A 15,761-nucleotide genomic window follows, 5' to 3' on the forward strand; every position below is an offset into this window, starting at 1 on the left:
AAAACTATGGCGACTGTCAAAAGACCAGTGGCTGCTGGGTGTCGGGAGTGAGGGAAAAGAATGAACAGGTGGAGCACAGAGGATTTTCAGGGCAGTGAGAATATTCTGTATGGTACTATAACGATGGATACATATCACTGTACATTTGTCCAAATCCACAGACTATGCAACACCGAGTGAACCCTAATGTAAACTACGGACTTTGGGTGTTCACATTAGCGTTATGACGTTCAATATTTCTGTAAATAAAACTGCTATGGGGCCAGCACCGTGGGCCAGTGGTTAAGCTCGGCGTGATCCACTGGGAGGCTCAGGGTCAGTTCTTGGGCACAGACTTACACCACTCGTCAGTGGCCATGCTGTGATGGTGACCTACACACAAGATAGAGGAAGACTGGCACAGATGTTAGCTCAGGGTGAATCTTCCTCAGGAAAAAAAAAACTGCTATAAAATAAATAAAAAAATTTTTAGGGGCCGGCCCCGTGGCCGAGTGGTTAAGTTCACGCACTGTGCTGTGGAGGCCCAGGGTTTCGCCGGTTCAGATCCTGGGCTCGGACATGGCACCACTCATCAGGCCACGTTGAGGAGGCGTCCCACGTGCCACAACTAGAAGGACCCACAACTAAAATACACAACTATGTACCGGGGGGATTTGGGGAGAAAAAGCAGAAAGAAAAAAAAGTAGACTGGCAACAGTTGTTAGTTCAGGTGCCAATTTAAAAAAAAAAAATTTTTTTTAAATGAAAAAATGCTACTTCTGAATTTAAAAATCCACTGGATGAGCTTAACAGCAGTTTAGAATTAACAGATGACTCTGTGAATTTGAAGACAGATCAACTTAGAAAGCGTCCAATCAGAAAAACAGAGAAAAAGATTTGAAGAAAAATGAACAAAGATTCCAAGACCTATGGAATAATATCAAAAGATTTAACATACCTGCAGCTGGAGTCCCAGACAGAAATACTGAGATAGGAAAAATTATGAAGAAATGATGGCTGAAAACCCCCCAAATTTAGTAAAAGACAAATTTACTGATCCAGTAAGTTCAGAGAACACCAACAAGATAAATTAAAAAAAACAACACGACACATCATGGTCAAGCTGCTCCAGCACGAAAGACACAGAGATGATCTTGGAACCTCCCAGAGAAAAATAGCACACTGGATACAGTGGAACAACAAAACGGATGATGGTCAGAAGACAGTGTCCCGACTTCTTTAAATGCTGGGGAAAAAACCCATCAACAAAAAACCCTACATCAGTTGAAAATACCCTTTAACAATACAAGCAAAAGCAAAATATTTTTGGATAAAACAAACTAAGAGAATTTCTTGCCAGCAGACCTGCACTCCAAAAAATGCTGAAGAATAGTCTTCCAGACTAAAAGGATATAGTAACAAACTGGGTCTTCAGTAAGGGATGAAAAGCATCAGAAATGGTAAATATATGGGCAAATATAAAAGACTATGTTTTCTTCTTAATTTTTAAAAAATACATTCATATTAAAGCAAAAAACAGTATTCTTTTGTGGAGGTGACAGCACATGCAGAATACACACGGCCACCGTAGCTGAAGGGCAGACAAGGTAAGCGGCTGCAACACAAGAGCAGACGCTGACATCTCACGTGAGGCGCGAAGGGCACAGCAGCACTGCCTGCACCAAGGGGGACGGGAAAGCCGAGAACACCTACTGCAAGCCCCAGACCAACCACTGAATGAGGCAACGAGGCAAGGCAACAGCAAAAACGGAATTCTATGATTCCATTTAAAAGAAGTGCCAGAAGAGGCAAAACTAACCAATGGTGGGGAAAAAAGTAGAACAGAAAAAAGGTGGATCATGGGAGAGGGTTTGGGGGTGAAGGTGGGGACCAACCAGAGAAGGCATGAGGCAACTTTCTGGGGTCACAGTAATGTTGTGTATTTTGATAGGGGTTTGGTTACACAGGTTTATGCATCTATGAAAACTCAAATGGTAAAAAAAAAAAACCCACTCAAGTGATACACTTAAAATGCGTGCATTTCACTAAATGTAAGTTTCACCTTTAAATTTAAAAAATATATATTTATTGAACTGTGGAGATTATCAACTAAAGGTTATTGAATGAATAAAAATGAGTAACTGGGGGTGGGGGTGGTTGGGAGAGGAATTATGTTATAAAGACGACAGATTCAGGACGAGAAACCAGCAGCAGGCCCGGCAGCTGGTGCTGGAGTGTGAGCAAAAGTACGGGTGACGTCACACTTCCTACTTCCACAAGTCACCCGGAGACAGGCCTCCCTTTTTCGTCTCATTTCATATTCTTCAGGTTTTTCCTCTCACTTTTAATGATGAAGTAAAAAAAGTATTTCAAACATAATTTTGGCGTCACATAATAAAAATAGCCACTTACTAACATCACCTTTGGAAAACTACTGATACTTAACCTCTCTGTGTCTGTTTTCTCACGGCTAAAATGGGGACATAAATAGAACCTAACTCGCTGAGTTGTGATGAGGATTAAATAAATACACTGGAAGCACTTAGAACGGTGCCTTGCACATAGTAAATATCTGAAATGCTATCATTGGCATCATTCCCTCTGACTACCTGTTCTTTACTTCACCTCTTTATCAATAATTCTGAAAGGGAAAAAAATCACGCTGATTGGTAAATGAGCCTCCGCAGCACAAATATTAAAAGCACACTCGTTCATGAGCTTCATACCTAGTCTTTAAAATAAAAAAAAACGCTACACAAATAGGTGTTTTCAGAAATACCACACCTTGCAGAAGTGCCCATTCAAGATAGACACTCTATCAGGAAGCCAGAGCCAGAAGGCTCCGCCCTCCCACAGGTCGTGGGCAAGTTCCAGCAGATTGTCAACATTTAACTGAGTCCACGTGGAGGACACACACCACACAGTGCTTCCCACGTAACTTCAATACTCGGTACTTTCAAAATAGCTTGCTCATTTCATTAACTTTATTATACTAGGTTGGTAGCATTATTCCCAAGCTTTTAAATTTTATTAAAACACCCAAAAGAGATGGGAGAAGGAAGTCTTTCTCTTTCCCATAAATTAATTCTCTTCCTTTTTCAAACAGTTATTTTTTCTAGTCTAGACTATAAAATTTCTAGTAGTTCCTACATACACACATTTTAATTAGATTCGCTGTGAATCAGTAAGAAACCTAAGGATATATTAATTTCTTTCTAGTAATTCTTTTTAAGTTTTTATATAAAAGTCCCAAATAATTAGGGAATGACTCTATCATGCTCCTTTTCTACAATTAATCTGATGTCACTGTTTAAAGTATAAAAGAAATATAAACTAAACTTTAATTGGGATGATTAATAGTCGTTTCATAGCAAAGTGAAATATCCAGGCTTATCACGATTTACAATTTTGTAAACATTAAAGGAATATAATGAAAACAGTGTTACTTTTAGGACCACAAACACTACTCCGAGGAGATGAACTAATCCACACGCACAGCTCCACAGGAGACAGGTCCACCAGAGCATCCGAAGACCGCACGCCCTTTCCCCAGCTCTCTGTGTACTCAGGCACAAACTTGGTTTTGTCACAGAAGCTTCTCCATGCCAGCTTTTGAAAAAGAAGTAGAATACAGATGTTATAATTCACTAAAATCTACAGCTATGTAATGCGCCAGACAAGCCATCAGATCAAAGCACTTAAGCAAGAGTATGAGTTGGTAGCAGGTGTTGCTAATAGGGCCAGAGAAAAGAAAAGCACTAAGGAAAAAACAAGCTGTCACTAGGGTGGCCTTTCATGAGCCCCAGCACCACCTCCTCCCACGAAGTTTTCACAGAAGCTCAGGACACAGGCCCCTCTGGGTCGCGGGGACCGCAAGGCTCTGGGATAGAGAGAGAAAGATACGGTCTCTGCCCGCCAGTAAGTCAAAGTCTGGTGATGGAAATGTAAAGAAACCTCCTATAATACAGTATGGGAAGGCCTAGGACAGGAGGAGGCAACAGAAGGCTTGGTATGCATGAGCCAAGAAGAGGGGGCTGGGGGGCCAGGTACCAGGTGTCTCCTCTGAGAGAACAGCACTGGCAAAAGGCTCTGGGGAAAGCTGAACAGACTGAACATGAGGAACTGCAAGTACAGACAGAGGTGAGCATAGACAGGCGATGGACAGATCCCAAAGGCCACAGCACACCATGCTAAGAAGTGCATGCCACAGAGAAGGAATCCTACAGGCATCTTACCAAGACCATTCTAGGGACACTCTGGGCACTGCTGTGAGAGACTAAGAGGAGGGCCAAAAAGACTCCAAGGGGTTACAGTAGACCAGACCCATGTCAAGGTCAGAAGTTGGGCTGTTACTGTTGTTTCTAAAAAGAGCTAAGGTACTAAAGTTTCTGAATGATTTAATTAAAAATGAAGCAGAGCAGTTATAAAGTTGTCTCTTGCAGACTTAAACAATGACAACAGCTTATCTAAAAGGAACTCATCACTCACCTGCATCCCAGCATGCATTCCTGACTCAGGGGAAGGAGTGGAGTTAAGCGAGGCTAGGGCCATGCCTGTTCCCTGAAGACCATTTCAATCTGTGCCCTGTCTCCGGGCAAAGAGTCCAACATCTAAGTCTGCCTACACAGAAGTGTGCCATATATGTGACCATCTTGCCAAGTGTGGAGGGGAGAGGGCAAGACAGACGACAAAGAGAACACCAACCTGGGCTGTGGCTGTGTCAAAGGAGACCAAATCTATGAGAGATTGAGGACTTGGTGTGGCTGGGTCAATAGAGAACAAATTCATACAAGATTGAGGATTTGGTGTGGCCATGCTGGTAGAGAACTGATCTATTAGATTTAGGACTTGGTAATAGGCTGGTTAGAGGGATGAGAAAGAAGGTAGACTAGGGGCCGGCCTGGTGGCCCAGTGGTTAAGTTCACATGCTCTGCTTCAGCAGCCTGGGGTTCGCGGGTTCAGATCCTGGGTGCGGACCTATACACCATTTATCAAGCCACACTATAGTAGGCATCCCACATATAAAAGAGAGGAATATAGGCACAGATGTTAGCTCAGGGCCAATCTTCCTTGGAAAATAAAATAAATACAAATTTTAAAAAAGAAGGTAGACTATATGAAAGGTGTGACTTCTGCCTGGGGCAACCTGGGACAAGGGCAGAAGAGTCAAGGATGGGAAGAAAGAAACCTGCCTTGGGACATACTGAGCTACATGGAACCTCCAGCTGGAGCTCGGGTCTAGTTGAACGTACAGACTGTGGATTCATCAGTGAGAGTGACAAAATCACAGCTGAAAATGTCACAAATTATAAAGTAAGAAGAGAAGGGAAGGAGGAGAGAAGACTGAGGAATACCATCATCGACAGGGCAGGAAGCAGAAGAGAAGCCGTGAACAAACACCAAGCAGGAGGACACGGGAGGAAGCTGAGCGCAGGATGCTGGGCGGGCTGCCCAGCCACGCCCAGACCCCTCGAAGTGAGCAGCTGGGGAGGCACCTCAGCAGCTGTACTTGTTTTTTAAAAAAAAAACCCTCTCTCCTCTGGGGATTCCACTCTGCGGGAACCCACAGAACAAATAAGAGATAAGAAAGATAGGGAGTGAAAAGTATCCAATGAATCTGGCAAATAAAGAGGTCATCCAGATAAAGACATCAATGAAACCAAACAGTCTACAAGTAAACCCAAATATATATGGGAAATGCAGCATATGATAAAAGATATCATTTCCAATCTGAGAGGGAAAAGATGGATATTCAACAAATGGCATTGGGACAACTGGGTTGTCATCTGGAAAATATAAAACTAGCTTTGTACCTTACACCAAATAAATTCCAGATGGATCTGTTAAATGTAAAATGAGAAACCACACAAGTTCTGTACCAGAAGACACCACAGGGAATGTTTTATGAGCATAATAGATGCATATGTATAAGAATACGTACAACGCATAGTGTAAAATACACTATCACACAACACCCAGAAACCACACAAGACTGATAAATATGACATTAAAAAAGAAAACTTCATGCCAAAGTCAAAAGGAAAAAAACTTGTGAAACCAATACTTGCAACTTCTATTAAAGACAAAAGGATGATTTCCTTGAAACTTCAAGAGCTCCTAAAAAACAATAAAGAAAAGATCAAAAACCCAACTGAGATGGGCAAAGGATATGGAGAGATGGCCACAAATAAATAAAATGGTTCACTTGGAAAAACATTCCACCTCACTCATGAGAGGTCTGCAAAATAAAACTACACCACACTGAGATGTATTTCTCACCTAACAGAATGGTAGCGGCGGGTGTCGTAACTCTTCACGTGTGTTGAAGATAAAAAACCAGCCCTCACATACTGCCGCGGGCATCCCAAAACGTGCATCTCAGCAATATCTAAACTAATTACAGAAGCACACACCATCTGACCCACTGTCAGTCCCACTTTCAGGTTTCTATTCTACAAATACACTTACCAACATGTGAAAAGCCACACAAGGTATTTGTCACATGGAGGTGATACGTATCTAATACGTAAATGACACTGACTTGTCTCTAACAGTAAGATGGGAACAAAAGGTGCATCAGTAGGGACTGATCAAACAGTAAACTCATGCAGGGCAGCCATAAAGCAGAATGCAGACGCTCTCTGGACTGTGTGGAGCACTCAGCAAGGACGGCCAAGAGAAGAAAGCAAGGAACAGACCTGTGTGTGGAGTCAGACACCAGTTATCTATTTCTAAATAGACAGAGTCTCTCTGGAAGGCTCTACAAGGAACAAAGAGGGAAAGGAACTAGATGGCTGGGCAAAGGGTAAGAAACATTGTTTTTTAAATGTGAAATAAAAGGTATCAACACCCAGATAAAGGAACAGAACGTTGCCCACACCCTGGATGTCCTGTGTGTCCTCCCCCATTGCATCAGGGGAAGGGGACGTTTCATGGAATACCCTTTTGCATATTCTCCAATGTTTACCGCTGATTATATTACCTATTTAAAAAATTTCTTTTTAATTTACAAGAATATTGAGTTCCCTTTAATAAAAATTGTTAGAGTTGAAGAGGTAGGGGGAAAAAGCCAGGTTCCAGGCGGCTGAGGGATAAACTGAAGGTGGGGATCAGAGACAGCAGTATTGATTTCTTAGAAGCGTGGCTGTATTCTATATCATTGGGGGGGGGTGCAGAACATGCTGTATGGGAGATTTTATTTGTATTTAAATATGTATAAAGACTGTTTTAAAAGAATGTATACATATATATTTACATATGCAATAAAATGTCAGAAGGATACACACCAAACTGTTAAAAACGGACTATAGCTGGAAAGTGGGAATGGCCTTTCTCTTGGCTGCTTATGGGGAGGACTTGGCAACCAAGCGACAAAGACAAGAGCAGTTAATGCAGACAATGGTAAAGAAAGGGTTTTGTTGTTTAAAGGACAATTAAGAGACCATGACTGTGTTTACCCAGCAAGTGGAAAAACAGTGGAGGTCAAAGATTGGTGTGCAGGAAGGAGAGAAGGACAGGAAACAGCAAAGTTCAGGCATCTGACCTAACAATGTCCCTGAGGAAACAAGAAAGATGTGACCAAAACAGAGACAGAGGGACTAGCCTGTGACAGAAAGGAAACCTCTGCCTCTGAAACAGGAGAAGAGAAATTAAGGATGGGTACCAGTACAAATAAGGTATTTCAAGGGCCAGTGATTTTCCTATGCACATGCAAAACATCCACCTAAAATCTCAAATGTGCTTACAGGCCAGTCCACTAGTGAAAAGCGGGTCCCAACGCCCAACATGCTCCCCTCTGCTTTAGCGACACCATCACAGTTCTGCTGAAGTCCTCTGTGGACTGCATCAGAAGCCTGGTCCTACTTAGTAAGCCCTGATCATGCTTTACAAACAGCTGTCAGAATATCAATTATTTGAAAGATATTCTGTCTTGCCTTCATCTTTTCTTCACTCTAAATAACTTCAGGCCTTTTAACCCAGAACAAAACAAACTACTTAAGAATTAATATGTTTTGGGGCCGGCCCTGTGGTGCAGTGGTTAAGTTCGTGCACTCTGCTTCGGCGACCCGGGTTCGCTGGTTTGAATCCTAGGCGTGGACATGGCACGGCTCATCAGGCCACGCTGAGGTGGCATCCCACACGCCACAACTAGAAGGACCCACAACTAAAAATACACAACTATGTACCGGGTGGCTTTGGGAGAAAAAGGAAAAATAAAATCTTAAAAAAAAAAAGGAATTAACCTGCTTCACTAGTTCCTCATGATGACTTTTTACTTTTGACAGTAAACGTTTCTATAACATGTTAGGTCTCTCCACATTCAAGACATCTATGGAGACTGCAGAAAATCGACCTTATTAAAATTAATTTCTAAACTGTATATGCCAAGGCTGAAGTCCAAAATTAGAAACCCTTCAATCATCTGTAAACTAACTAGTGAACTTGTGGCAACAGTTCTTAAACTAATGAAATAACTAGTCTCCTGGGGGGGGGGGGTGGGAGGGAGAGGGAGTTTCTCAAAAAAAAAGACATGCAAAGGATCTTTTTCTAAAATCTAATCCATCTAAGGCGGGGGGGAATACTTAAGTAGAAACTACTTTTCCTAGACATAAAAATTTCCTTTTGATTTACTAACAGTCTCTAAGGAGATCAGCAGTCACCAATTTAACAAACACACAAAAACGCACTAGCACAGGTACTCTCCACTAGCTTGCCTGTGAAGTTGTAAGACATATGTTAATCTGTTGGGCAAATATATAAACTAATCCAAAATATACTCAATCCAAAAAGAAGGTAAATGAACTACACAGGACTGAGGAGACAATGGGTAAAATGAAGCCTAAGTAAATAATGAACTCCAAAAACTGCAGAAACAAGGCTAACGTTGATGTTTACCTATAATTATGTTCTAACTTGCATAAATAATACTACCACATTACTCATTACACCCTAACATAACACAAAACTTCCAGTTTCTACAACTATAATCCAGAACACAATAGAGAACAGAACTCAGACGTTGGCTGAGCTGAATAAAGCAAACATAAACTAGCCCATGTGAAAGGAGACAGCCTTAATTTAACGTGAGGGCACGAGACAGTATCTGAAGTGCCACATAACCCAGGCACTCCACAGCGGAAGGGGGCAACTCAACCCCAAGACGAGGTGGTTAGTTTTCATTTTCAATGAATACCCCACCACCAAGAAAGCACTGAAAACGGCATCCCAGGATGTCTCAATCCCCGTATCACGTATTTGACTATAAAAAGAGGACAGCTATATGAAATTCAAATTTCAGCGTCCAAAAATAAAGTTTTATTGGAACTGAAAGAAAAAAAAGGGCCAGCCCCGTGGCCGAGTGGTTAAGTTTGTGCTCCGCTGCAGACATGGCACTGCTCATCAAGCCACACTGAGGTGGCGTCCCACATGCCACAACTAGAAGGACCCACAACGAAGAATATACAACTATGTACCGGGGGGCTTTGGGGAGAAAAAGGAAAAAAATAAAATCTTAAAAAACAAAAAAAAGAGGACCGCTTTTGGACCTATAAAACCTGCCCCCTGACCCCCCACAAAGATCCAGTACATTTTAGGACATTATCTCCTGTAGTGTCAAAAAGGAAGCACTGTTAACTACGACAGCCAGACTCAGGTCAGAGGCTTCGTGGACTCAGTTCATGGGCTGGGCAGTTCTCAGTTGCCCAGAAGAACACGTGCTAAAGGTGGAGATGAACACGCCTTTAGATCGCAGCTATTCCTTTTCTTTTTTTAAGATTGCCACCTGAGCTAACAACTATTGCCAATCTTCTACTTCTTTAATTCTTCGCCCCAAAGTCCCCCAGCACATAGTTGTATATTCTAGATGTGAGTGCCTCTGGCTGTGCTATGTCGGACGCCACCCCAGCGTGGCCTGCCGGAGCAGTGCCACGTCCGCACCCAGGATCCGAACCGGCGAAACCCTGGGCCGCTAAAGCGGAGCGGACGAACCTAACCCCTCCGCCACGGGGCCAGCCTAACACAGCTATTCCTTTAACCACTAGCAACAGCAACAGCTGCTCTGGACAAAGTCCCTTCTTTGGGAAGAATGCTAGATTGCTTTCAGCTGCAACAGGCAAAGAGTTTAGAGGTAAAGGAGAAACCAGAAGAAGCCATTTATACGTCACATGATAACCACAGGACAAACTACCCAGTGTTTCACCTTTGAACTTCAATGATTTTCAACACCTAAGGAAAAGCAATGAAATAAAGCAAGCTGTTGCTTGCCTTGGACAAGAGATTATTAGCAGGCTTCTTCACGGTATCTGTGTAGACCCAACGTTTCTACAGTGCTTCACGGTGGAAACCACAGTGGATAGTTCCAGAACTGTACCACAAAACACACACAGCCAAAGGAAGACCACCACCCACCACACTCCTGCACTGAGCACTTTAAAAAAACACTGTTTCAGCACCCCCTTAAAAAAACCAACCTCATGAAGTAGTTCCGTTATGATCTCTAGCACTATCACGAGGACTCTGAAATGCAGGTGGGAGGGCACTCGCAGCTTCCCTGCTTGGGACAGAGGCTTCCACTCAGCTCTTGACCACTTAACCGACCCAAGAGTACCCGACCTGAAGTCTCGAGGGCACCGTGTGTTCTCGGCCACCTTCAACTGCAGTTCCTAAGAGAAGCCAAGGACAGATCCACACGGCGATGCACCACGATGCCCAGCAGCCCACCAGGTGGACTCTGCTCACGAGAATGAGATCCCTCAGGACAGCCATGTGTTCACAATGCTCCAAAGACGGTTTCTTAAGTGTAAGGTATAAGAGATTAAGAGCCTATTAACCATGAAGGGAAAAAGTCTAAAAATAAGCACATGAAACAACCCAAATGTCCAGCACCGGATGAATGGATAAACAAAACGGAGCCTATCCACACAATGGAATATTATTCAACCGTAAAAAGCAGCGAAGCACTGACACATGCTAGAACATGAATGAATCTTGAGAACACTGTGCTAAATGCAAGAAGCCAACCACAAGAGGCCACATATTGCAGGACTCCATTCATACGAAATGTCCCCAACAGGCAAATCCACAGACAGAAAGTAGAGGAGCGGCTGTCAGGGGCTGGGGGGATGAATGGGAAGTGACTGCAAATGGGTACCAAGCTTCTTTTAGGGGTGATGAGAACGTTCCGGAATTAGATAGTAGTGATGGTTGCACAACTCTGTGAATACACTAAACACCAGTGAATTGTACACTTTAAAGAAGAGAGTTATATAACATATGAATTAAATCTCAATAATATTGTTATTTAAAAAAAAAAGCATATACCTTAGCATATTATCACTTACACAGAGAAAAGACCACAAAGGATAAATCTAAATTTTTTTTAAAGCCATGGCTTTATACTTAAATAAAGCAAAAGGACAGAGGTAGTGTGAGTGCAAACCGACCATTATCACCAGCTGACACTGGACTTCAGGAGCAGCACAGCCACAGCAGCTACTGCAGGCGACCGCCAGCTTTACTGCTGCGAATCCATGTCTACTGCACACGCTCACACTTCCTAACTTCTACACGCCCTCCAAGCAACAGGAATGTTAAAGTAACACGGTGAGGGTCTGGAGAAGCATTGCAAATAATGACAATATCAGTTAGAAGTATCACTTTAAATAGGATAAAGGACAAAAATCAACATCTTTATCTCTAAAAGATAAACATAAAGTCTCTAAGCTCAAAGAGTTCAAAACAAAATACAATAGCTTACAAAAGAAGTGCAAACAAAGCTTTAAGGGTGCTGCTTTTTCAGGATACATTAACTGTCAGATTCAGAGATACTAAGAAGGCAAAATGTTTAAATGCTAGATTTCATGAATTGCCGACTGCAAGCAGCAAAGCGTTTATCAATGTCAGGCCTTAACTTTAAAGGCGGCAAAGGAAGAGAAAGTTAAACGAAAGTGACTGAAAGGAGCTTAGCAGAGACACGGGGGGTGTAGGGAAAACTAGACACCACGGTTGTTCTGAAATACGAAAACAATGGCTCCAGAGTTACTCATTATAACCTCATGATTAAGGGTTAGGCAGAATTCTCCAATTTCCCACGGATGAACAAAAAAAAGGGTCAGTTCCAAGTAACTATTCAAAAATCAAATTAGAAAACACAAACACTTGGAGACATAAACATTGCCTCTGTAACAACGTGCCTTAAGTTAGCACCCCTCTCTAGCCAGGGAGGACACTGGCAGAGAATGCAGCGCTCACGGCTCATCTGCTGGGCCCTTCCCATGAGACCTCAGGGAACCCTCCAACACCCCTGAGGCAGGGAGCCTGCCCTCTTCTCCAACAGGGAAACACCAGGAGGAGGCCAAGGCCACACTGGTCAGTTGGGCACCCATGCAGGTAGAGGTGAGGAGAGGGGTAGATTAGCCCCTTCATCTCATCAAGGGATCTGTGGCTCACAGAAAGGCTCTCTTATAAAAGACATTTTGTTCTACCTTTAGTACGCTGCCCTGCCAAAATAAAAACTGCCGTCTTCTGCTTTGCTAAAGTGATACAGCTGCACACACAAAAGACTCCCCTTTAAGAGCTGAACAGGACTGGAGTAACAGCCCTAGACATCACCGGTGCACAGCCTCCAAACAGAAGACGAACAGCAGTGAAACCGACCAGAAGGAACCAACAGCCCATGAAAAGGTGACATTCTGCTGGCACCCCAAGGTTTGCTGAGCTCCCTAAGACAACCGCATTTCCTAGGACCCCGCTTTCTCTTTGTTGTAGCTGGAAGGACATTTTTCTGCCCAGTGCACAACGGGATTCAGAGTGGGATTTGAACGCACACTTAAAAAGAAAACCAGTCTCAGAAATCAACGTCACCAAAAAAGACGCGATGTAGATTTAAACCAATGTAGGTACCACAACCACATCTTAGGGGAAGACATTAAAGAACAAAAGCCGCAATCCACGGTTGAAAGACAGTTAGAAACCACCGCAGGCAAATCAGAGAAAATCAAAGCTTTAACTCCGAGCTCAGACACTGTCAGAAGGCGTGAGCACCGCTGGTCCTGACTGCAATCTCTTCCTTCCAAAGAAAGTCAGCTTGCCATCTAAAGACACACACCACACTGGGTCAACTAGAAACCCTTCTTCGCGGAGCACAGTTTTGGCACTGGGTCCCAGGGGGCTGTTAAAAATAAGCCTAAGCCCCAAACACGTTGTGTTTACATAGTTTTGAAACATTCATACAAAAGTTCACATTTTTAAGTGGATGACCACGATGCCCTTCCTGTTTAATGTGGAGACAGGAGATCATAACTTAACATTCCTTATAAGACCGACACCCTCCGACTCCAAGTCAGCCTGGGATTTGTTTCTACTGAGGGAGGGGGGTCACCAAGAAATAACTGTCTCACATACATGGAAGGCTCTCAATGCGTTTTTCTTTTACAGTAACCTGGCTCTTAAGCACACACACACAATATAAACAGACATACAGACACTCGTACACACACTCAATACGTGCATTCACAAGCACATACATGCACGGGTGCACGCACACCACAGGCAGCGCACACACCGCGGTGTGCGGCCACACCGCCCACTCAGGGACAATCGACACCTAGGCCTCGGGGGCATGAGCACCGCATCCCGCTAACGTCTTCTAAGGTTCTAGCGCCTTCTAATCTCCACCTCACTAGCGGCTTCCTTTTCTGGTAATAAACACCAGATTTGGAGAAATCAAGGCGACACAACGTGCAACACTCATCTGTTGCCCAAGAGCCCGATTAAAGGGACAAAGGCTTTAGAGGACTTCCAGCCGACGATGGGAAAGAAAGGCACAAAGGGGCCGCGAACTCTGCCCCGGGGCGTTCTTCCCCGGGAACCGAACGGAACCGCGGGCCCCCCACCTCCTGGAGCCCGGGAGCCCCGGCGAGGAGATCCCCGGGGCCCTTCCGCGGCCCGAGGCGAGTGCGACCGCCCCCAAGGGCGCAGGGTGCCGGGCGGGGTCTTGGGGTGCGGGTTTGGGGCTTGTGGTGAGAATGGTGGTTTGGGTACAGGGTGGAGGCTTGGGACACGGAGCGAGGCACGGAGCGGAAGCTTAGGGAGCGAGTGGGGGTTTGCGGTGGGACGTTTGCCTTGCGAGGAGGTGGCTGGGGTCGCGGGTAGCGCGTTCTTGTGTCTTGGGGTGCCGGTGGGGGTTTGGGACCCGGAGTGAAAACTTGGGGAGCCGGTGGGGTTTTAGAGCGGCAGCATGAGATGCGGGTGGGGGTCTGGGGTGGAGGCCTGACGCGCAAGTGGAGGTGCGGGGTGCGGGCGGGGGTTTGGGGGTGTGCGGCGTAAGCCTGGGGTCGGGCCGGCCGCCCCGCGCGGGCACGCACCTTGTGGCAGGCCGGGCAGGTGGGCAGCGCGCTCTTGCCCGCGGGGCCCCCGCCGCCGCCGCCGCCGCCGCCGCTCAGGCTGCTCTGGATCTGCGTGAGCTCCTGGCGCAGCACCTGCTTCTGGTGGAAGCTGAAGGCCGGGTGGTTGGAGGCCATGGTGAAGAGCAGCAGGAACTCATCGCCCGTGCGGCCCTCGTTGAGCTGCAGCCCGTAGTTGTGGATGATGGAGTCGATGTGCGTGAGCGTGCGGTACAGCACGCCCGCCGCCTCGCGCTGCTCCGAGCCCAGCAGCGCCAGCGACACGAGCAGCTTGCTGCGCACCACCTCGTCCGTCAGGTTGGTGAGGCTGCCCAGGTCGGCCGGGTTGTTGGCCTTGATCTCCGAGTCGCGCAGCGAGTGGTAGTCCTTGCGGGCCAGGTCCTCGAGGCACGAGCCGAGGAAGCGCAGCTCGAGCGGGATGCACAGGTCCAGCAGGCCGCACAGGAACTCCACGCGCTGCGGCGACGGCAGCTCCGAGAACCAGCGGTACACGCCGTCCCTCTGCAGCGGGCAGCGCTTCTCCACCATGCTGCCGCCCGCGCCGCGCCGGGGCCCGGGGCCGGGGGCCGCCGCCCGGGGCCGGGGGCGCGGGCGGGCGCGGGCGCGGGCGGGCGGCGCGGCGGGGCCGGGCGAGGGCGGGCGGGCGCCGCGGGCCGGGCCGGGGCCGGGGGCGCGCGGCGCGGGCGAGACCCCCGCCAGGGGCCGGCGGGCGGGCGCGCGCGGGGCGCCGGGGGGGCCCGGGGCGGCCGGGGCGGCCGGGGGCGGCGAGCGGCCTCGGGCCCCCCGCTCACGGCCGGGCTCCTGGCCCGCGCCCGTCCCCAGCGGCGGCCGGTGCGCGGCGGCGGCGGCGGCGGCTGCTCCTCGTCGTCGTCGTCGTCGTCGCCCGGGAGGCGGCCGCCCCCATCTCCCCCCGCGCCGCAGGGTCTGTCACTGCGGGCCGCCCCCCGACGGAGCCGCCCGGGCCATGCCGCCGCCGCCGCGCCTGGGCCGGCCGTTACCCGGGACGAGGCCGCGGGCGGGCGCCTCGCGAGGGCGCCTCCGGAGCGGGCCGCGACGGGCGGGCGGGCGGGCGCTGGGGGACGCGCGGGCGGGCGGGCGGGCGGCGGAGGGATCTGCCGGCACTCGCCGCGGCCTCGCGTGCAGGCTCCCCGCGCCGCGGACGGATCCGGGCCGCGCCGCCGCGTCCGCTGCTGACGGGCGCCGGGACGAGGCGCAAGTGGGCGGGGTGGCCGCCTCTCGCGACAGCCGGGCCGGCCGGGCCCGCCCCCCCCGCTGATTGGCTCTGGCTGCCCCCTCTCGGCCCGTGATTGTTCCGGGTCCCCAATCCGATTCGCCCGGGCTGCGGCCACGCCTCTCAGGAGCTGTCGATCATCTTGGAGC

General features: G+C 47.6%; 1 protein-coding gene across 2 annotated transcripts in view; it reads right to left on the minus strand.

The window, feature by feature from the left end:
* ZCCHC14 (zinc finger CCHC-type containing 14) overlaps positions 1-14,987 on the minus strand; it is a 65,990-nt gene extending 51,003 nt beyond the window's left edge. For both annotated transcript variants that reach the window (XM_044761675.2, XM_044761674.2), the window contains exon 1: positions 14,343-14,987. In XM_044761675.2, coding sequence (XP_044617610.2) covers positions 14,343-14,909 — 567 coding nt within the window. In that variant the 5' untranslated portion in view covers positions 14,910-14,987. The remainder of the gene's footprint in view (positions 1-14,342) is intronic.
* Between the last annotated feature and the right edge of the window lie 774 nt (positions 14,988-15,761).

This window comes from Equus asinus, chromosome 28 (assembly GCF_041296235.1).
Source record: "Equus asinus isolate D_3611 breed Donkey chromosome 28, EquAss-T2T_v2, whole genome shotgun sequence".
Classification (NCBI taxonomy): Eukaryota; Metazoa; Chordata; class Mammalia; order Perissodactyla; family Equidae; genus Equus; species Equus asinus.